The sequence below is a fragment of the Prionailurus bengalensis genome, chromosome F2, assembly GCF_016509475.1.
Source record: "Prionailurus bengalensis isolate Pbe53 chromosome F2, Fcat_Pben_1.1_paternal_pri, whole genome shotgun sequence".
Lineage (NCBI taxonomy): Eukaryota > Metazoa > Chordata > Mammalia > Carnivora > Felidae > Prionailurus > Prionailurus bengalensis.
Window position 1 is genome coordinate 49874635 of NC_057353.1, and position 22942 is coordinate 49897576.

Consider the following 22942-nt stretch of genomic DNA (forward strand, 5'->3'; position numbering starts at 1 on the left):
GCCGTGTTCTATTTCATTGATCTACTTATCTATTCTTCCACCAATACAATATTGTCTTGATTTCTGTAGTCTTGAAATTTGATGGTGTCAGCCTCCAACTTTATTCTTTGTTTTCAATATTGTATTGACCTTTCTGGGTCTTTTGCCTCTCCATAATAAACTTAAGAATCAGTTTGTCAGCATCTACAAAATAACTTGCTGGCACTTTGATTGGGATTGCATTGGATCTATATACCAATTTGAGAAGAACTAACATCTCAACAATATTAAGCTTTCATATCCACAAACATGGAATATCTTTCCATTTATTTAGTTCTTTGATATAATTCATCAGAGTTTTGTAGTTTTCTTCATATTATACCTAACATTATTTTTTTATATGCTAATATACATGATATTGGTTTTTTTATTTCAAATTCTGTTTAGTCATTGCTGGGATATAGGAAAGAAACTGACTTTTGTATATTAACCTTGTGTTTTACAACTTTGCTATAATTATTTATTAGTCTAGGAGTTTTTATATCTATTTTTTCAGATTTTCTGCATAAACATTATACTATCTGTGAGCAAAAACAGTTTTATTTCTTCCTTCTCAATCTGTATAATTTGTATTTCTTTTTTTTCTTTTAACTTTTCTTTCTTTCTTTTTTTTTTTTTTTTTTTTTTTGTGGTCTTATTGCATTAGTTAGAATTTCCAGTATGCTGTTGAAAAGGAGTTAGAGAAAGAACATACTTGCCTTGTATTGAATCTTGGTGGGAGAGCTTTGAGTTTCTCACTATTAAATTTGTTGTTGGCTTTAAATTTTTTATAGCGCTTTTTTATCAACTTGAGAAAGCTCTATTCCTAGATTACTGAGTTTTTATCATGAATACATGTTGGATTTTGTCAGATGCTTTTCTGGGTCTACTGATATGATCATGGGCTTTTTCCTCTCTAACTTGTTTATGTGATATATAACATTAAATAATTTGGGAATACTGAACCAGCATTGCATAACTGAGATAAATCCGACTTCATCATTTGACTTGCTAATATTTTGTTGAAGGTTTTGCATCTGCTTTCCTGGGAGATATTGGTCTGCAGTTTTTTGTTCTTATAATAGCCCCTTTGTTTTACAGATGAGGATCAAGACACAAAAGAGTCAAGGTCCTTTTTAACTTCACAAATCCATAATTTTTCACTCTATATTTAATACTATTTGCTGTGGCATCATATGATGAAATCTCCACTTTTTGCTATGGATAGATCCAAAGTGACACGTTGAGAGATAGAAATGCAAATGTATATAATAAGGAATAGCTATTTCTGACACATTTGTTTGAATTTTATCATAAATATACTTTTTTTTCATCTTTATGGTAATTTTTTAAAGTTCTTAATTTTGATTCCAGTATGGTTAGCACAGAGTGAGTGTTATATTAGTTTCAAGTGCACAATGTAGTGATCCGACAGTTCTATGCATGACTCAATGCTCGTCCTAAGTGTACTCTTTAATCCCCATCACCCCCACCCACCTCCCCTCTGGTAACCATCAGTATGTTCTCTATAGCTAAGAGTCTGTTGTTGGGTTTTTGTTTTTTTCTTTTTCTTTTTTTGTTTTTTTTGTTTTTTTGGTTTTTTTGCCATCACGTTCATGAAGTCAGAATTTAGCAACAAATTAACATTTTCCCATTTTTCATAATAAAACAACAAAGCATGAATTGGTCTGAATCTCAACAATGTTCATAAAACAGTTTATTTTAAGTTTATTTGGACATGCAGTGAGAACATGAGATGAGGTTTCAAGTCACTGGTTACTGTGGAATCAGAAATTAGTGTCCAAAATACTAAATAAGGATGGAAGGCAGGCTGCTTTGAGAAATAAGCATAGGCTTTGACATTGCTAGGGTTTGGGTTCAAGTGTAACATGTGTCACTTGCTAGCTGCGTAACTTAGGCAGTTTCCTCAAAAAGAAAATGATAGTGATAATAACCACCAGGTAACACTCTTATGAGGACTAGAAGCAGGTAGATTTTATATCCAAACATCTCCACATACAAGTAAGTCAAGACACAATAGCTCTTTCTTTCCTTCCTTTGATGTGAATTTAGTAATTGAATTTTTCCCAACTTTTATTGTGAAATATTTTAAACATTCAAAAAGAGCGTAGTAAAGTGAATGACTGACCAATTTTTCTTTGACTTTATCTTCCGGTCTCTTCCCTGCTTCCCTTTCGCTCTCTCTCATGCACACACCGTATGCATTTTTGCTGAGTATTTGAGAGCAAGATAAGATAAGCATGTATCTCCTAATTTTAAAAAACTACGTAAACAATAAAATTAACAAAAAATCTCTATCATCTAATGTCTCTTCCTTATGCAGTTTTATCAGTCATCCCCAAATTGCATTTTATGGCTTTTTGTTATATTTTTTCCTCAATGCAGGATCTAGTCAAGGCTCATTCATTGCATTTGATTGTTAGGTAGAATCTTAACAGTACTTTTACCTGTTGTTTTTTTTTTTTTTCATGATACTAACTATTGAAGAATCCAGATAAAGTTGTCTTATAGAATATCTAACAATCTGGATTTGTTTGATTGTTATCTCTATTCCCTGTCTTCCCTGTTAACTGGACATTAGATCTAGAGACATGGTTAGTTTCGGTTTAAATGTCACAGGTGAGGGGGCGCCTGGGTGGCTCAGGCTCAAGTCAGTTAAGCACTCGACTCTTGGTTTTGGCTCAGGTCATGATCTCACAGTTCATGAGTTGGAGCCCCACAGGGGGCTCCGCACTGACAGTGCAGAACCTGCTTGGGATTCTCTCCCTCTCTCTCTGCACCCCCCACTCGTGCGCTCTCTCTCTCTCTCTCTCTCTCTCTCAAAATAAGTAAATAAAAACTTTTTAAAAAATTTTAAATAAAATAAAATAAATAAATGTCACAGGTGATATAAACTTTATACATCCATTAGTTTTCTCACTCTTAGGTATGCTCATTTTGATCACTTGGTTTAGAGATGACTGCCACTTTCCTTCTAGGGAGGAGGAGATGTCTTTCCCTTTATAATTACTAAATAATCTCTGAGGTAATACTTTGGTGCCATGTGAATATCCTATTTCCCCAAAACCTTTCATCAAATGATTTTACTTATTTATTTTTTAATTTTTTAAATGTTTATTTCTTTTAGAGATAGGGAGGGAGACAAAGTGCGAGTAAGGGAGGGTCAGAGAGAGACACGCACACACAGAATCTGAAGCAGGCTCCAGGCTCTGGGCTGTCAGCATAGAGCCCAAGGCCGGGCTCGAACTCACAGACTGTGAGATCGTGACCTGAGCCAAGTTGGATGCTTAACTGACTAAGCCAGTCGGGTGTCCCTCATCAAATGATTTTGACATCCAGTACTGATCCTTGCCTGAATCATTACATCAGGAATAGTAATTTTTTTTAATGTTTTTATTTATTTTTGAGAGAGAGAGAGAGAGAGAGAGAGAGCGCGCGCACCAGTAGGGGAGGGGCAGAGAGAGAGGGCGACACAGAATCCAAAGCAGGCTCCAGGCTTTGAGCTGTGTCAGTACAGAGCCCGACGCGGGGCTCAAACTCACCAACCGTGAGATCATGACCTGAGCTGAAGTCAGACACTTAACTGACTGAGCCACGTGGGCACCCTGGGAATACTGATTTTAATTTAATTCTTATCTGAAAGACAGCTGAGCTTTTTAAATAAACTATTTAAAAATATGTATATTAACTTAGTCCCTTTACATTATGCCATATGGTATAAATTTATTTAGTGTTGATAATTTTCATACACTTATTATTTACTTATGGCATGAAATATTTTTCTATTTTTCTATAGATGAGCATTTTCAACTTATTTATTGTTTTTTAAATAAAAATAAGTGGTTTCATTAATCGTATATTTATACCATGGTGAATTCTAGTACTGCATATTAATTTCACATGCAAAGAGCAAACTAAGACGAGTTATAGATGAAAAAGGATGTCAGAAATTAGAGACATCAAAAATCTGTCTCTATGAGGAGACTAAGAACATACGATGACAAAATATAATGTGACATGGATTAGAAAAAAAATTTAGATTAAAAATCAAGGAGATCTCAGTAAAGCATAGATTTTAGTCAGTAGCTATGTATCAGTATTAGTTCATTAATTATGACAAATGTACCATAGCCATGTAAGATGTTAATAATAGGGAGAAATAGGTGTAGAGTATACTGGAATTTTCTGTACCATTGTACCAATTTTCCTGTAAATCTAAAGCTATTCTAAAATTAGAAGTTTATTAAAAATTATATTAATGTTTTTAAAATATGAATCTGAAGTTTAAGAACAATGATTAAAATTTCTTTCGGCATACTAATAAGATAAAAGCGATGAAAGCAGTTATAAAAAAAATACCAAATGCAGAGTTTTAATTAAGAGGACTGTATTCAAAGTGATAAATATTTAAATGATGCTGAAAAAAGGAAAAAATTACAAAACTTAGAACCCATTAGTTTCAAGAGAATGGAATACTGTGTTATGGCTAGTGTCTGTGTATCTCCTAGAATTAGTTAGGTTATGCTGTGATAACAAATGACTCAGAATTATCAGTGGCTTAACTCAAAGAATTCATGTCTCACTCCTTCTGCATGTCCATTGAGTGCCATACTTGTGGCTGTGCTCAGGGACCCAGGTCAGTGGAGGTGCCTGTTGCTATCTGCTTCCACATAGAAGAGGGGGGACATGGTGACTCTCGCTTCAGCTGTTGAGGCTTCTGCCCTGAAGTTACAAGGGCCAGTTTTGCCCACATCTCACTGGGCTCAGCAAGTCACATGACCACACCTAACTTCAGAGGTGGGGGGGGGGGGAAGGTGAATATATTCAAACAGACCTAATGTCTATCGTAATTGTGACTCCTGTTTGTCGCTCACTGTATTGTAGCTATTGACTCCACAACTGTCGTGATAGTTACGACAAAGCTGTTGGAACAAACGGATTTGTGGCAAACTCCGAAGCAATCTTAGAAATCAACTGCTACTTTCTGTTAATTTCTATTATTTTGATTGTTGATGCAGATCCTGGGTTAGCTCAGAAGAAATGATCAGATATTTGCGCCTGTTTTGTTGAGATTTTCAGAGGTTTGAATTGCATGTATTATAGTAAGAAGCCCTGACAAACATAAGTACACAGCTTTTATATGCAATTATAGTACTACTCATGAGTATCCCAGAATTGGAAGTCCTGCAAGTCAAACAGGTAAATAAATCTACCTCCTTCATGTCTTGATATATAATCTGCAGATGGGAAGTTATGTCCACAGGGGCCACCATAGAGGTGGGAGGGAGTGCTGGAGTTAATTCTTAAACTTGAAAGTTGGAGGAGTTAGGAGGGGTTAGGTGGAATAAAGTTCCATTTGAAAATCTTCTACTAAAGGGAAACTAGCCGCTCTGGACCTCCGTTTTCTTATCGCTACTATAAAGGGGTACATAAACCACAAAGGTAGACTGGATTCCTGAGACAGCTTCTGAAATTCTATGAATCGATAATTTTAGAAATTCTGATTTTTAATGCATTTTTATATTCTCTAAATGTGATGCAAATGGCTTCCCTAAATTATACTCACTCTGGGAAATGGTAATGTTTAATAAAATGCAAAATCAGTGCCTTATTAACTCAACACACGTAAATTGTGGCCAAAACTAAAATTGAAGTCAGCTTTTAGAATCTACCAACCTCTCCCACCTGTTTCCGTAAATCATTTCCCACACTGATTGTCAGGAGAATCCTGACTCTACAGTAACCCTGCCTGCAAACAGGAGACGAGACCTTCCAAAGGCTAGGAAGCAGGAATGGGTTCTGTGGACACAAGATTTGGAAAGAAGCCCCCATAACACTAAGTTCGGCGTTTCATTTTGAGCCTCATCTGGGGGCTTAGGAAAGTTTCCAAATCAGTAGCAGGGGGGACCTTTAGTCACTCAAAGGGTTTTCAGATATTATTAGGGGAAACTGACCCTTTGTTGTTTATTTAATCAAGTGGCTTTCTTTGAATACACAGGGTGCCAAGTGAATGAGTCATCAGACTAAGCAGAACAGAATAACAAGGACACCTCCTGTGTTCGGCTTTCTGCCTGTGATGTTTGGCAATTCAAGAACTTGGTTTTTTACCTGCAGGCATCTTCTGCAAATGCACTATGGTTCAAAATACCTACCAGAGTGGTTTTAAGGGCTCTACCCCAATATAATCTGGGCCTTAGTCCTATAGTTTGCTATCTGAGGTTTTTTTTTAATTTTTTTTAAACATTTATTTATTTTTGAGACAGAGAAAGACAGAGCATGAACGGGGGAGAGTCAGAGAGAGAGGGAGACACAGAATCCGAAACAGGCTCCAAGCTCTGAGCGGTCAGCACAGAGCCCGACGCGGGGCTTGAACTCACGGACCGTGAGATCGTGACCTGAGCCGAAGTCTGACGCTTAACCGACTGAGCCACCCAGGCACCCCTACTATCTGAGTATTTTTAAACATCCAAACATAGGCGCATATCTTATATGTATATATGTATATGTATGTAATGTGTATATACACACACACGTATGTATACCTTTAAAAACATTTTTTAATCATGGCTGTTGAGTTCCTATGCATAATTTCAGTTGGTCCACTCTATGGTCACAATAGGTAATTTTTATAGAGCTTGCCAGTTAGAAGAAAACGTATCTAAAAAATCACCTATTGCTGCCTAACAGTTTTCACAAATTTAACAGCTTAACACAACACTCATGTATTAGTTAATTAATTTGTTAATTCATTAATTAAGTAGTTCATTTGTCAGTTCATTAGTTCTGTAAGCCACACATCTGGGATGACATGGCTGGGTTTTCTGCTTAGGATATCACATGGCTGGGGCGCCTGGGTGGCTCAGTCAGTTAAGCAGCCGACTTTGGCTCAGGTCACGATCTCGCGGTCCGTGAGTTCAAGCCCCGCGTCGGGCTCTGTGCTGAGAGCTCGGAGTCTGGAGCCTGCTTCAGATTCTGTGTCTCCCTCTCTCTGACCCTCCCCCATTCATGCTCTGTCTCTCTTTGTCTCAAAAATAAATAAACGTTAAAAAAAATTTTTTTTTAAAAAGGATATCACATGGCTGAAGTCAGGTGTTGGCTGTGCTGAGTTATTGTCTGGAGGCTCTGGGGGAAAACTGCTTTCGGAGACATTCAAGTTGTTGGCCAAATCCAGTTCCTTGCAGTTGTAGGCCGAGGTCTCGGTGTTCTTGCTGCCTCACAGCAGCTAGAGGCTGCTCACAGGTTCTTTCCACACGATCCCCTCCATCTTGAACCAAAAAGGTGCACTGAATCCTTCGTGTTTCAGATCTCTCGCTGACTCTTCTGGAATTAGCCAAAGAAAGCACTCTGCTTTTAAAAAGGTTCATGTGGGTGTGTTAGACCCACTCAGATAATTTCCCTATCTTTTTTTTTTTAATTCTTTTTAATGTTTATTTATTTTTGAGAGAGACAGAGACAGAGTGTGAACTTTCTGGGGAGGGGCAGAGAGAAGAGGGAGACACAGAATCGGAAGCAGGCTCCAGGCTCCGAACTGTCAGCACAGAGCCCGACGCAGGGCTCGAACTCACAGACCGCGAGATCATGACCTGAGCAGAAGTCACATGCTTAACCAACTGAGCCACTCAGGCGCCCCTAATCTCCTTATCTTTAGATCAACTGATTAGTACCCTTAATTACATCTGCAAAGTCCATTTTGCTGTATAAAGTAACATAATCATGGGTCCATCTTAGAGTTCTGGCTACTACACTGACTTCATGTAGACACCAAATCCTCGGTTATCCAGATTCAGTTTTTAGGTTGGCTGACATGACAAAGCTTTTGGAGCATTAAATGTGAATCACCATGATCAATCGTATTTAGGCTAAATTACTTTTATTGTGAATGTGATGCAAAGGATTTGTAATACTGAAAAATACATTTACTTTTTAAATAAGTCTATTGTGTATCAGACATAAAGAGCTATTACAAATGCTCAGTGTATTGCATAGAATTCTTTGATTCCATCAGATGACAGTAAGTCGCATTATCTCCTTAATGTATGCTGTTAATCATGGTCTTGGTCATAGACTAATGACACAAACTCATAGACTTTATAGCTAAAAGAGAGCAGAAATAATCTGTCACCCCTGCCCCCATTCCTTGCCATTTTCAGAAATGAGGAACCAGAGGCTCAGGGAATATGACTCAGAGAAAACCACAGAGTCAGCTAGTTAGTGGTAGAGATTGGCCTAGAAAACATGTTTTCTGATTCCCTACCTGGTAGTCGTAGTAACGACAGTACCATTAATTGAAGATTTTCCATGTATCAAGCACTTTCCTAAGCACTTTAAATGTATTATTTTTCTTATTTTCACAAAAATCCTATGAGGTAGGCGTTATTGTCTCTGCCATTAGACAGGTTGAGAAAACTGAGTCAGAGGGAGTAAGTAACTCGCTCGATGTCACCCAGCTTGTGTGTGCTTAGGTGGGGGTTCAAAGAGAACCAGTCCGACCCCAGGGCCTGACCCCTTGAGCGTGCCCCACTCTTTCCACCTCACCAGCTGCTTCTAACAGGGCCTTCCGTGCAGGCTACCCATCGGCTGTATTCTGATAACAAATCAGCAAAAAGCAGAGAATCGGGAGTCAGGGAACTGTGTATAAACTTTAGTTCTGTCACCTTGTGTAAGCTGCCAGGGCCCATGGACGCTGTGTCTGTAAAGTGGGGACTCTTAGAGTTGTTCTACAGAGAATGCAGGTGAAAAGCAGTCTGTAAACATGAGGATTACACTCCCATTGTATTGATCTTTGACAAATGGTCGCTGGTCCTCATCAACCTGTAATAGCAGGTTTTCAAGTTACTCTTATTGTGGTGGAGACCGATATCAAAAGGCTGTGTGTCCCATAGGAACCTCATTTCCTTTGAAAGTCCTGTACATATGCTCATCCCACGTTTCCAGCTTCACTGAAGGGGTACGTCCCACTTGGAGGTGATATAGCTTACGGATGCCACACGGAGAGGCCAGGATCCTAGCCCTTGGCTGCGCTCTTGAACAACAGCCTGGCACCTCCCGTGACTCCAGTTCACCCCTGGACAGAGTTGTATGACTTTTAGGTGTAGCCATTTGGGGATCATTGTCAAATGGTCATAAATATTAAATGTATGAGCGCCAAGAGTCTCTTCCTCATCCCTACTCTTTTTTAAAAAACATTTTCCCTTTTTTGTGGGTATGTGCATTTCTGCTCTACTATTTGAAAGCAAGTTTCAGACAGAACATTTCAGGTCTAAATACTTCCTCATATGTCTATAATGATAAGGAAATTTTTGTAATACATGCCATTATTACTAGGAAAATTAACTATTTTCCTATCCTGTCTAATATCCAATTCATGTTCAGATTTTCCCTATTTGTCCTTAAATTGCTTTTAGAATGTTTTGTTTTTAGTATTTCTTGTTTTATTTTTTCCCAAAAAGAAGTCAAAATATACTCATAGCATTTAATGGTTATATCTCTGTGATATTTTAAAATCTGGACCAATTCCCTGACCTTGTTAGTTTGTTTATTTTAATGATGTTAACTTTTTTTTCCCCCACGATATTAACTTTTTAAAGAGACTAAGCCAATTCTCTTGAACAAAACCCCATGTTCTGGGTTTGTCTAATTTTTTTTTTATTGTATCATTTATCTTTTACTCTATCCTTTGTGTTTTTGAAAGCTATAAATTGGTTCCAAAGACCTGATTAGAAACAGGTTGTGTATTTTTGTCTGGAATAACTCGATAGGTGGTACGAGGTACTAGGTATGTTATACCAGGAGGTACATTATGATTGTCCCACTGTGAGCGCTACTAAGTTTGATCACTTAATTAGGATGGTGATACATGTCTGGTTTCCCAGTTTTAAAGTACGTGTTTACCTTTCACAAGTAGAACTAAACTGTGAAATGATTTTGGGTGGGGCGCTAATGTGAATATCCTTTCATCTAATGCTGTTAGCATCCATTGATGTGCTTTATCTGAATCATTTATTGCTTTGGAGGTTGCAAATTGGTCATGTAAAATTTTTATCAGTCCTTTTATATTTATTAACTAACATGTCTTTGTAAAGAAGAGACTTCCCTCATCAGTAAGAAGGGATGCTTTAGAATGTCTTATAGTTCATATCAGTACAACATGTTTACCATCGATTTTCTAAAATATCAGCCTTGGATTACGGAACTGAGTTGTAGATCGGTCATAGTTGATATGTGATATAAACTTTTTAGAGCATTTTGATGTACATTAAGATTGAAAGTGGAGAATAGATGAAGTTGAAAGCAGTGTTCCAAAATGGTGAGCAAATATTCTAAGAGGCGTGGTGAGAGAAATTTCAAGAAGTTACAGTCAATATCAGCAAATGTTTATCGATCTAAAATGAAATTATGAATAGAGGCACTAAAAGAGCTTATCGTCCCCCAAAATCTAATGGTATGCATGGTCAGTGTAGATATATATTTAGTCCCAACAAGAAGTAAATTAATACAAATAGTTTGGACCGTCACTCTGTTGCCCCACCTTTAGTAATCTCTCCACTACACATTCCTACCACTGCTCTTCAATATGCTTTGGTTATTTGTGCCATCTCTTAACTGCCCATGGTCATTCCTTTCTTCATGCCTTTGTCCATGCCCTTCCCTTGGCCCCAAACACTTCCTTCTTGCCTCTTAGGTCCCAGTGTGCCCGTCTCTCAAGCCCAGCTAAAATCCCACTCTGTCTGTGAAGCTCCTTCCTCCCTGACCTCTCCAAATCACTAGCACACTCTGTCACATCTGTGGTCCCTGACTCAGTTTCCTGTTTGGTCTTCCAATTGGCCGCTCTAAGTAAGTCTCATATTCAAGCTGTTGAAGATGCCTGAGGACATGACTACCCATGACTCCAAATTAGAAAGCTCTTTTCAGCTGGTATTGCTGGGGGGGGGGGGGGGGGTTGTGTTCCCTTTGAGAGTCTCTGAAAGTTACCAACAGATGGGAAACTATATCAGAGAGGCTGTCTCCCTTATTTGGCTTTCTTTGCCCTCTACTATCAATCACTCTACAAAATCAGGTTTTTGTATGAAAGTAGAGGCTGGAATTGAGGTTAACCCATGACCTATTCTTTGGAAATAAAGTCAAGCCCTAATCTTTTCACTATGATCAAAAGAAAGGAAAGGAAAAAAAAAAAAAAAAAAGGTATAAGTCAACCTTGCCTTTAAATACTACGGATGAAAACAAAGCTTATTTTGTTTTCCTTAGGTTGAAACTTTATGTTCCTCTTGTTACCGATTTGAACACTGCTTTAGACGGAAACAAAACAACAGTATTTTTTTAGTGGCAGTATTTTGTGCTTCTTGAAGACTTTTTAGAATATCTTCATCCCACTCAACCAGACACTGTTTCAAATACCTTTTCTCTCGGTCTCCTTAATGAGAGCACTTTGTGTTTTACGCAGTTCTTTCCACCTGAGGACCTTCACCACGTTGGCTGCTTATGATTTGCTACCAGATGGTGGTGGCACAACTGTCATGCCTCTTGTCTTCTGTCTGTGCAGAAGCCGGCGGTAAAAAGCTCCGGAGCACCGTCCAGCGAAGTACAGAGACGGGCCTGGCTGTGGAAATGAGGAACTGGATGACTCGGCAGGCGAGCCGAGAATCTACGGACGGCAGCATGAACAGCTATAGCTCGGAAGGAAAGTGAGTGGGGCCAGTGTGACGCGCATCTCTTCCGTGCCTTTGCCTGAGACCATCTTCTGTCTCACTCTCTGCCCTTTCCCAGAAGCTAACTCACACACTCCACAGCGCCACTTTCACGTTCCCTGGCTGATTTGCTGTGAGGAGGACTTCTTTTTTGTTCACCTGCCACTGAGAAATATGACCTATGTGGCTTTTTATATCAAAGGAGATAGGTTTGGGGACAAAGTGTCTTGCTTTAACAGCGAGACGCTAAAATGTGACTGTCACAACACAGGCACATGAAAGTTTGCCCTCGCTTGACATAATATGGAGAAGGAATAAGACAGAATAAGCCCTCGTGCCACACCACATGAGCAATGCTAATTTTTAAAATCTTGGCTCCTATTACTAAAAATTATAGAACGCCGGATACATACTTAGTTCCACGAAGTAACAAGCAGTTCAGACCGATGTAACGCCACAAAGTAAGCTGGTGAGCCTCTCCTTTATGTAGTTAGCATATAGCTTTTCCTTGAATCAGCTGTATCTGAGATATTTTTAAAGCATTTGTCAAGATTGTGTAGCCCTGTCACCGACAAATTGATGATAATTAGCAACTGCGGATCCAGAGATGGGTGTGTTAAAGGACACCACTAGAGGAAGGTGGCGTTTGCTGACTCCACTCTGTCATCACCACGGAGCATCAGATGTTCAGACAACATGCGTGTAGCCAGTTCACAGACATGTTACCATAGGAGCCGCTGGCCGATTATCGATGATATGCCACAGGGACCGTTTGTGTAGCAAGATCATATAAATACAAGAGACGTGTATGGTCTCCATACCTTTTTAAATAAGGTTATATGGGATACTTATAGAAACATCAAAATATTTGGATTAACTGTATTGGGAATTAAGGCCGGCAGCAGAAATAGATTTGATGTTCATCAAGGAAGTCTTAGATGGAGAATGAAGTGGAAAATGTGCATTGAGCTCGCATCATTGCAGAGTGCTGTGGTAGATACTGTTAGGGACACAAAAATATCCAGACTGGGGCCTCTGGCGCCCCAGCTGTTTATATAATATTGGAAAAATGGGATGAATACTCATAAACTCATTCAATAAATATTTTCATGGCTTCCAGTGCTCTAGGCACTGTGCTGAGTAAGGGATATAATTCATACAAGGGAGCCAAAATCAGTTAGTCGTTAAGACCGTGGGTTTAGAACCACCTAGGCTTAAGTTCTCATCTGTTTCTTGGTACTGTAGAAACTTGGGCAAGTTTTTCTCAGTTTCGTTTGAATTAACTGAGCTTAACAAGTATTCGTTAAGTGCTTACAGTATTCCAGACATGGTTCCAGGTGCTGGAGATACAGAATAAAATAAAACGAAAAACAAACCCTGCCCTCACCAAATTTACAGTCAATAGATAAGATGCACAAAAAAATAAGCAAAGTTGTTAATATATATATACACATATATGTATATATATATGTATATATATATACATATATGTGTATATATATATGTATATATATATACATATATATATATATGGAAAATTAGTAAAGCATATAGTAGATTAGATAGTGTAAGTGCTAAGGAGAAGAAGGAAAGGAAGAGAGACGATAGAGGGTAAGGGTAGGTTTTTTGTAAGGTAGACAAGGAAAAGGACATATTTGAGTAAAGATTTGAAGAATATGGACATTTGAGGGAAGAACATTCCAGGCTGAAGCAGTGCTGAGGCCCCGAGGCAGCATTCGCCTGGCATCAGCGTGGGAAGGACAGCGGGGCAGACTAAGGGCAGGAGTAGCAACAGACTAGGAATTAAGACAGCGGGGGCAGGGTGGACAGCTCAGATGGTCTTTATATATCATTGTGAGGACTTTGCTCTTACCCTGAGAGGGATTAGAAACCAGCAGAGGATTTGAGCAGAGTCCTGACATCATCTGACTTTCATTTTCACCGATCACTCTGATTGCCATGGAGGTGGAAAGTAAATTTGGCCACAGAGAGATCATTCCGAAGGCTGTTCAGTAACACCAACGCTAGAAAATAATGGCTTAGACCACAGTGGTATCATTAGTGAGGACAGATTCTGGATGTATTTTGACAGTAGAGCCAATAAGAGTTAATTGATATATTTGATGTAAGTGATGAGAGAAAGGGGGTGTATTCGTTTGCTAGGGCTGCCCTAACAAAATACCAAAGATTGGATAATTTAAACAACAGAAATTCATTTTCTTATAGTTCTGGAGGCTAGAAGTCCAAGGTCAAGGTGTTATCAGGTTTGGTTTCTCCTGAGGCCTCTCTCCTTGACTTGCAGATGGCCTCCTCCTCAGCATGTGCTTACATGGTATTTCTTCTATGCATGCATACCCCTGATGTCTCTTCTTACTATTCTTCTCCTTCTTTTTAATGTTTTTATTTATTTACTTATTTGGAGAGAGAGAGTGAGTCCAGGCAGGGGAAGAACAGAGAGAGAGGGAGAGAGAGAATCCTAAGCAGGCTTTGTACTGTCAGCACAAAGCTCAATGTGGGGCTCGAACCCACGAACCACGAGATCCTGACCTGAGCCACGATCAAGAGTCAGACGTTTAACCTGCTGAGTGCCCCTGATGTCTCTTCTTATAAGGAGTTGACTCTATCGCTATCTTCAATTTCTTTTTTTCTTGTTCTCTCTTGAAACTCTATTCAGTTTTTCCTTGCTCTCTTGCTTGCTTTATTTTTCTCCATTCTACTTCTTCTTACAAGGATACCAGCCATATTAGATTAGGGCCCTGCCCTCATGACTTCATTTAACCTTAATTACCTCTTTAAGGGCCCAATCTCCAACTATGTCTTACTGAGGGTTAAGGCTTCAACATATGCATTGGTTGGGGGTGGGAGGTGGGGGGGGGGGGTGCACAGCTCAGTCCATAACAAAGAGGAAAGACTTACCCCAAACTGGGCAATTGAAAGAATGAACTTGCTATTTAAGATGAGTATTCCCTAAGGGGTGCCTGGGTGGCTCAGTCCGTTAAGCTTCAGGCTTCAGCTCAGGGAATGGTTTCATGGTTTGTGAGTTCAAGCCCCATATCGGGCTTTCTGCTGTCAGTCTGTCAGTGCAGAGCCTGCTTCACATCTTCTGTCCCCCTCTCTGTCTGCCCCTCCCCAGCTCACACATGCATGTGCTCTCTCTCTCTCTCTCAAAAACAAATAAAAACATTAAAAAAATAAAAGATGAGAATCTCCTGAGAAGAACAGAATTTGGCTTTTTGTTTGGGACAAATTAAGTATCAGTTGTCTGTTAGACATCCAAGCAGATCTGTAGACAGCGCAGATCAAATGCAGGTCTGTGGTCCAAGCTGGAGATGTCAATCTAGGCCATATCAGCATAGATGGCATTTAAAACCATGAAACTTCATGAGATTACCAAGGAGATTGGGGCATGCAGAAAAAAATAAGTCAAAGGATCGAGCTCCCAATATTTCATGATAGGACCAGTGAAGGAGACTGAAGCAGAGTGGCCAAAGGGAAAAATCAGAGGACTAGAGGATCTGGGAAGCAAAGTGGACAAAATGTTTCAAGGAAGAGGGAGGGCTTGATTGTGCCAGATGCCACTAATGTGTTACATTAGACGAGTACTAACAATTGGGCTTACCACTGTGGCCCTTAGGTCACCTTGGTCAGAGAAATTTTGGTAGAGTGGAGAAAAATAAAGCAAGCAAGAGAGCAAGGGAAAACTGAATAGAGTTTCAAGAAAGAACAAGAAAAAAGAAATTGAAGATAGCGATAGAGTCAACTCCCCCAAGGAGTTTTGAGTAGAGAAATGGGGTGGTAGGTAGCAACAGAAGAAGTGGAGTGAGGAAAGGGATTTTTTGAGAGAGAGAGAGAGAGAGAAAGCATGAGTGAGTGAGGGGCAGAGGGAGAAAGAGAGAGAGAGAGTGGAGTGCAGAGCATAGAGTGGGACTCGAACTCATCTGTAGTGGGACTTGAGCTCACGTGATGTGGGGCCCAAACTCACAAACTGTGAGATCATGACCTGAGCCGAAGTTGGATGCTTAACCGACTGAGCCACCCAAGTGCCCCTTTTTTTCTATTTCTTTTTCTTTTTCTTTTTCTTCTTCTTCTTCTTCTTCTTCTTCTTCTTCTTCTTCTTCTTCTTTTTGAAAGGGATTTTTTTTTTAAGGTAGAAGATTTTTTTTTTTAAGGTGGAAGAATAACAGTATGTTCGTGTACTGATGGGAATGATCTGGAAGTTTCATCTATAAAACAGGTTAGATACTAAAATCGATCTCCTAGTAGCTAAGAGGATTCAATACAACAGTGCCTGTTGTGGAGTAGGTGCTCAGCAGGTGCTCGGTGTTACTGCTAGAAATCACAGTCCATGTCCTCCAGACACGGAAGAGAAAGACACACACACAGCAGCCTGCAATCCGGTGTGACAGGGGCTTCTGGTGACACACATGGGCCGCTACAGAAGAAGAAAGGAAGAGCCATGGGAGGTGGATCTGGGTGTTGGGATCCAATTAATATAAGTAGGAAAATAGTGCCAGTGACACAAGGGGGCAAGAGGGAAACCCGAGCTGCCTGAGAGTAAATGGGTTGAGGGTTTAACCTCATGTGTTCTTTTGCTTTTAGTCTGATCTTCCCTGGCGTCCGCCTGGCCTCCGATAGCCAATTCAGTGATTTTCTGGATGGCCTTGGCCCTGCCCAGCTAGTGGGGCGTCAGACTCTGGCTACACCTGCAATGGGTAAGAATTTCTGTCTTGTGATTTTATTGATTCTCTTCTGGATTATTGAAAATTACATTCTCTGATTTCATAGAGTCTCGAGCAGTATTGTCAAGAGGAATAAGTATTTTTATTTTACCAATAAAAATGTTTAACCAATTTTTCCACTTCATTTAAGTATGCTTTTTAAAGTCAGATAACATCGGGGCACCTGAGTGGCTCAGTCAGTTAAGCGTCCGACTTCGGCTCAGGTCACGATCTCACAGTTCGTGAGTTTGAGCCCGTGTTGGGCTCTGGGCTGACAGCTCAGAGCCTGGAACCCGCTTCAGATTCTGTGTCTCCATCTGTCTGCACCTCCGCTGCTTGCCCTCTGTCTCTCACATTGTCTCAAAAATAAATAAACATTAAAAAATAGAAAATAAAAAAACAAAGTATCATTGATAAATTTTTAAATATAGTTGAATTTTGGAAACTATATGGCAAATGACAGAATGATCTAAAACCAAGGTCTTTGGACACAAGCATTTTTCTTACTGCATTTGTACACTAAGGCCTGTCTGTTTCTTCCTCATATGCCCTTAGGTGACATTCAGGTAGGAATGATGGACAAAAAGGGACAATTGGAGGTGGAAATCATTCGGGCTCGTGGCCTTGTTGTAAAACCAGGTTCCAAGACACTGCCAGGTAATAAAAGAAGACATGCTTCTATTATTTGCAATCCATTACTTTTCAATTCAGAGACTTTGTTTTTGATTAGACGCTGAAAACCTGGTTTTCAGATAATTAAGGATACTAATAATAAGGGAGTCTGTTATCTGTAGTAGTCCGTGAGTTGATCCTAAGTGAGCATTCAGTTAGAGTGGTCTGGTAGGGCTAATATAAGTTGTTAAATAAGTACATATGTAGTAGAAACCATTGCAAAATAAAAACTACCACACTTAGATAATTTATTTTGTACAACATGTACATAAGAAGTTCTTTTTCTGATTAGCTGATATTTTGTGTTATCCTTTACTTTCTCTGGAGCTTCAAAATTCTCCTTAGGAATTCTTAAAGTCCTGAAATTAGAATAAAAACATATACAGGTTGCCAAAGTAGCAAAAGCCTTTGTTTATAGGACATTCTAATTAGAAAACTTTTGCTTTCTGCATTGTACAAAGAAAGAGAGGCACCATTGTCAGTTTTTACTGTGCCGTCACGTATTTCATACTGAAATGTCATCATCTAAGGTGCTTGGGGCCGTGAAAAATGACACAGACTCCAGAGACATCGTGCAGAGATGTACAGAACATGAGATCTGTTATGTAGAACAATTAGTAAAGATTCTGAAACTTGGTTTCTCACCTCAGCACCTCCACTGATTGAATTGTAATTTTGAATTTCTTGACTTTCCTTCCTATCCTTCCAGAAATTCTAAATTATAATGTGTATTACCTATTGTACAACCTTGCAGGAGCGATTAAGTCAATTGTGTTTATAAAAGTCTTGGAAGTAGTCAACCCACTCTGCTATAAAGAATATCATAATTTGTACGTGCATGAAAATGCTTTTATTTTTTTTATTTTTTATTTTTTATAATTTTTAAAAAAATTTTTAAATGTTTATTTTTGACAGACAGAGAGAGAGAGACAGAGACAGAGAGAGAATGAGCGGGGGAGGGGCAGAGAGAGAGAGAGAGAGAGAGAGAGAGAGACAGAATCCGAAGCAGGCTCCAGGCTCTGAGCTGTCAGCACAGAGGCTGATGTGGGGCTCGAACTCACAGACCGTGAGATCATGACCTGAGCTGAAGTCGGACGCTCAACCTACTGAGCCACCCAGGCGCCCCTGAAAATGCTTTTATGAAGAGTCAGACACATCTCAAGCCACGGAATTCATAATTAGTTGACTCTTCCCAGCTAATGTGAACATATTACATCAAGCCCCACCGCTATCTTGTACCCACACCACCATCAATGAATAAATCTTTTGGGGCATCTGGGTGGCTCAGTCAGTTGTGTCAGACTTCGGCTCAGGTCATGATCTTATGGTCCGTGAGTTCAGCCCCGCGTCGGGCTCTGTGCTGACAGCTCAGGGCCTGGTGCCTGCTTCAGATTCTGTGTGTATCTCTCTCTCTCTCTGCCCCTCCCCTGTTCATGCTCTGTCTCTCTCTGTCGAAAATAAATAAACATTAACCAAAAAACAAAAACAAACAAACAAGCCCCTTGGAATAATAAATAAATGATTTTTATTTATAAAATTTATATTATATTATTATATAAGCTATAGTATTTATATTATAATTTATTTCTAAAACAATATAGAACTTCTAGCACATTTAGTTAGATTTAAGTCCTGACAGATGAAAGACTGAACAAGACATCTCTTCTGAATATTGTTAGGGACTAGAAGCAGTTCACCTTATTTAATACAGTGTTTAAATCTATGTAACCACTTGATGGTATAATAGTAACAACTCAGAGTAGCCTCTGAGTTAATATTGCCTAAAACTACTTGAATGGCAGTTTTATAATAAATAAATAAACAAACAAACACCTATTCTTTATCTAATGATTTTGACACAGTGTGGTGACTTTTGATTGCTGGCTCTTTCAGCCTAAAGTGAAGCTGTTGTAGATGTCACGTGCAAGTTGAGTATTTCATAACCATGGCTCATCGCTTAACTCTCCCCTCTATGTTTTCTTTCTCAAGCACCATACGTAAAGGTGTATCTGTTAGATAATGGAGTCTGCATAGCCAAAAAGAAAACAAAGGTGGCAAGAAAAACGCTGGAACCCCTTTATCAGCAGCTATTATCTTTTGAAGAAAGTCCCCAAGGGAAGGTTTTACAGGTATTTACTGAATTGTTTATCCCCTACATAAGAAAGTATTTTCATGGAGTCAAACCTTGCACCCCCATATCTTCTTATTGCATTCTTTTCGGTTGCCCACACTCGAAATTCTTGGAAGCGTCCCAACAGTGGCTGGTGCTATAAAGCCACAGATGCTGTTGTTTCTTTCACAGTGAACTAGAGACTTGCAAAGCCCCATCATACACAGACTCCGATCTCCCTGGACTGCTTATGATCGTAACACTCGAGTACACTTGTCCTCATGTACCTTTGGGTTCTAGTAGTTAAAAACAACTATCCCAGCAATTAAAATACAACTCTTGAACTTAACGTTTGATATCCGCACAGTAACTCAATGTATCTTAGTTTACGAGTTTTCACGTACATAATTATACTGACATTACTCTCCTTTGTATTTTGCTAACAGATCATTGTCTGGGGAGATTATGGCCGCATGGATCACAAATCCTTCATGGGAGTGGCCCAGATACTTTTAGATGAACTGGAGCTATCCAATATGGTGATTGGATGGTTCAAACTTTTCCCTCCTTCCTCCCTAGTAGATCCAACCTTGGCCCCTCTGACAAGAAGAGCTTCCCAATCATCTCTGGAAAGTTCAACCGGACCTTCTTACTCTCGTTCATAGCAGCTGTAAAACTGTTGTCATAGCAACCAGCGTTACAAAAAAATTAAAAAAAATCACAGGTCGCAAACCCTGGTAACACTGCATGCTTAATGTTGTGTCTTCTGAGCCTGTTTCTAGGGATACAAAGCGATCCTGTGTTCTCAGAGGAAGTTGCACACATTGTGCCCTAAAGATGGCCCTCAGGTGAAAGAGCAGTTATGAAGAACTATCAGGTTTGGAGTTCAATAACACTCGAGTTTTGGTCCAATCTGAAGCCATGGATTAATCTCAAAGAATCAGTCAGTTTCATGCAACAAAAGCCCTTTTCAATGGCACCTTTATATTTTTATCGTTCCTTTTTCTTCATTTCTCTGACCCCAAAGCCCTGTTACGCCACAGAAATGGAGCTATACAGTCATTAAGCCATGTTACAGGTCAAGGAGTGAAGTCCTAGGAAGCATCAGGTGAAAAGCAAGAGACCAAAGAAGTGGTCCGGGACAGACGTCAGCCCTCCTCTGGAGTGTGACCAGCAGCGGCCAGTCCTGTGTGAACAGTGGCAGACTCAGAGCTCCGGCGGGCACGCCATTCACTAATGCCACGATGTGTTGGACTCTGAAAAACAAAATTCTGTGGCTACACTGTACTGAATGAAATTAAACTTTTTTTGCATGGACACAGATTAGCTGAATACTTAAATTATTTTCTTGGGGCTGCAACTTGCAAAAAAAAAAAAAAAGAATAAAAATCAGCCATTTTCAACAATTTATATTATTTTTAAAAGTAAATTTCACTATTGCATGGTTTTAAAAAGGGGAGAGAACGCAACGGGGTGGTACAAAGAGACACCATGTTTATTCTTTAAACCGATCATAGTCTGTGTTTTGGCAGACATTACAAATGAGAATACTTTCTAGAAGATACTTAAAATTCTCTTTATGTGACAAATAAGCATAATATATTCAATTTATTTCCATGTTAAATATACAAATCTTACGAAGTTCGATATGCGCAAATCGTTCGCATCTTTCTTCCTCTTCTCTGTCTTACTTTTCCTCTTCGCTCTTTTAATCTTTTGTTTTCTTTCTCCCTACCAGAGTGATTATGCTAAAAGATTACAAGTTTTTGACCTGATACTCCTTATACCCCATGTTTGATTCAGAGCTATAGATGCTTCTGAATTTATGAATTTCTCAAGGGGGGAAAAAAAAACTAAGAGCTTTCTTTGTTTCAAGCATGTTGAAAAGGATTTTGCAACATGACTTGGGAGTACATTACAGTAAGTCAGCATGTATTTGATAAAGAAGATATTTGAACTTTTGCAATTTGTTGTACAGTGCATGGTACTTTTATTTTCACCTTCAAAGTTCAGTTTACAGGAAAACCCTACAATCATGTGGCCATTGTAATGTCTAATAAATTTGTTTTTAGCACCAGCATTATTCATACAGGGGTTAAAGTATTATTTCTAGAAGGTCTTAGGTTTTGTTTTTTAATTAATTAAAGCAATTTCTTTAGCCAATTTCCATTTACTATGTGAATAGAAACACTGCTAAAAATTTGGAGCCTGAAACACAGGGCTGTTTATTAATTCATTTTTCTGTAGTAAAATACAATTTTTCACAAATTATATTTCTAAAGAAATATAGTAAACATAAATATGCAACAAATAATTTTAAAGCTCCAATTTTTAGGTGACTCAAAGAAAGTCAATCTGCCTATTAATAGTTCTTTCATGCCATCACCAAAAGTCTACACCACAAATCCCCTAGGTCAAACCCCTGCCTTTGGTTTTACAGACAGTTATTACCATTGGGTGGTGCTGCAAGGTCGAATTTCTCTTAAGTTTCCCTATTGAGAGGAGAAGTCACTGGTTAACGTTAACAAACCACCCACACTTTCTGTTTCTTTATGTACACTTTGATAATGCATTCTTACAGGTCGATTTTAATTTCTTACAGCAACTTTTGAAATCCACATACATACCAGTTAAGGCCATGCACAAAAATTGCTTTCTTCTTCTTCTTCTTTTTTTTTTTTTTTTCTTTCTAAATTCCATGCTGACCATTAAAAACTATCATGCTTGATATGGTGCAAAAGTTAAAATGAGTATCACTAAAAATGCCTTCTCTTTATGTGGTGCAATATGAAATACACCGAGACTGTGTCTTGACATTCTGAGATCTACGATGGACCCAGGTAAAGTTGTTAAAAGAACGAATAAAACTTTATGGAAATAATTTAGACACTTGTGTACCAGCAGCAATTGATTTAATAGACCTATAGTGTCTATACTCTCCCGTAGAATAAACGTTTACCATTTTCCTGATACTAAGATGCAGTCACATAATCTTTTGTGCATATTCCTATATAAATTATTTCTAATTTTAATAAGAAGGACATGACTGTATGGGATATTTGTACATACTTGTCATTATGCAGTATTTATTTAAAAGTTGGTGTATTTTTTTTTTTTTTTAATTTTCACATGTCTGCACCTCGACTTGTGGTTTAGTCATGTAAATAGCACTATTCCAGTGACCATTGCTGCCCTGTACATAGTATGTTTTCAAAGTAAAGGGAATTCCAGTTGGGAAAAAAAAAAATAAAAAAGGGCAGATTAGTCCTGTAATGAACACCAACTAATGTAAATCAAATTCATTCTGGTGATGGTATTTAACACTTTAAATAAAACATTTTCTTTACAGACGTTGTATGCACGGCTTTCTCTGGCTTCCCTTCTCCCCATCCCCAAGCGTGGTGCAGCTTTCCCTGAACTCGTGCATCATTTCAAGACAACAAAATAATTTTATTTTCCTTCTCCGTGCCAGAAACAGATTGCTGGTCTTAGCAAATAGCCCTCAGTAGAGCATGTTTCCAAAGAGCCAAAGGATTTCTGCTCACATCATTAAAAAGTTGCTGCTTTAAAAAAAACAAACAAAACATTGTTATTCTATGGTGGGGGAAAGGTGGTTGTTCCAGACTGAAGTGCTTTCTGGTTAAATGACTCAGCAGCTCACAGAGTCTGTGAGTAAACTGAGATTTCTGAGTCAGCGTCACCTCCACGGATGGCAGAGT

General features: G+C 38.9%; 1 protein-coding gene across 50 annotated transcripts in view; it reads left to right on the plus strand.

Moving 5' to 3' along the window:
- RIMS2 (regulating synaptic membrane exocytosis 2) overlaps positions 1-22571 on the plus strand; it is a 604627-nt gene extending 582056 nt beyond the window's left edge. For all 50 annotated transcript variants that reach the window (XM_043601572.1, XM_043601575.1, XM_043601571.1 and 47 more), the window contains 5 exons: positions 11579-11720; positions 16323-16435; positions 16997-17098; positions 19103-19242; positions 19670-22571. In XM_043601572.1, coding sequence (XP_043457507.1) covers positions 11579-11720; positions 16323-16435; positions 16997-17098; positions 19103-19242; positions 19670-19888 — 716 coding nt within the window. In that variant the 3' untranslated portion in view covers positions 19889-22571. The remainder of the gene's footprint in view (positions 1-11578; positions 11721-16322; positions 16436-16996; positions 17099-19102; positions 19243-19669) is intronic.
- Positions 22572-22942: the final 371 nt, after the last annotated feature.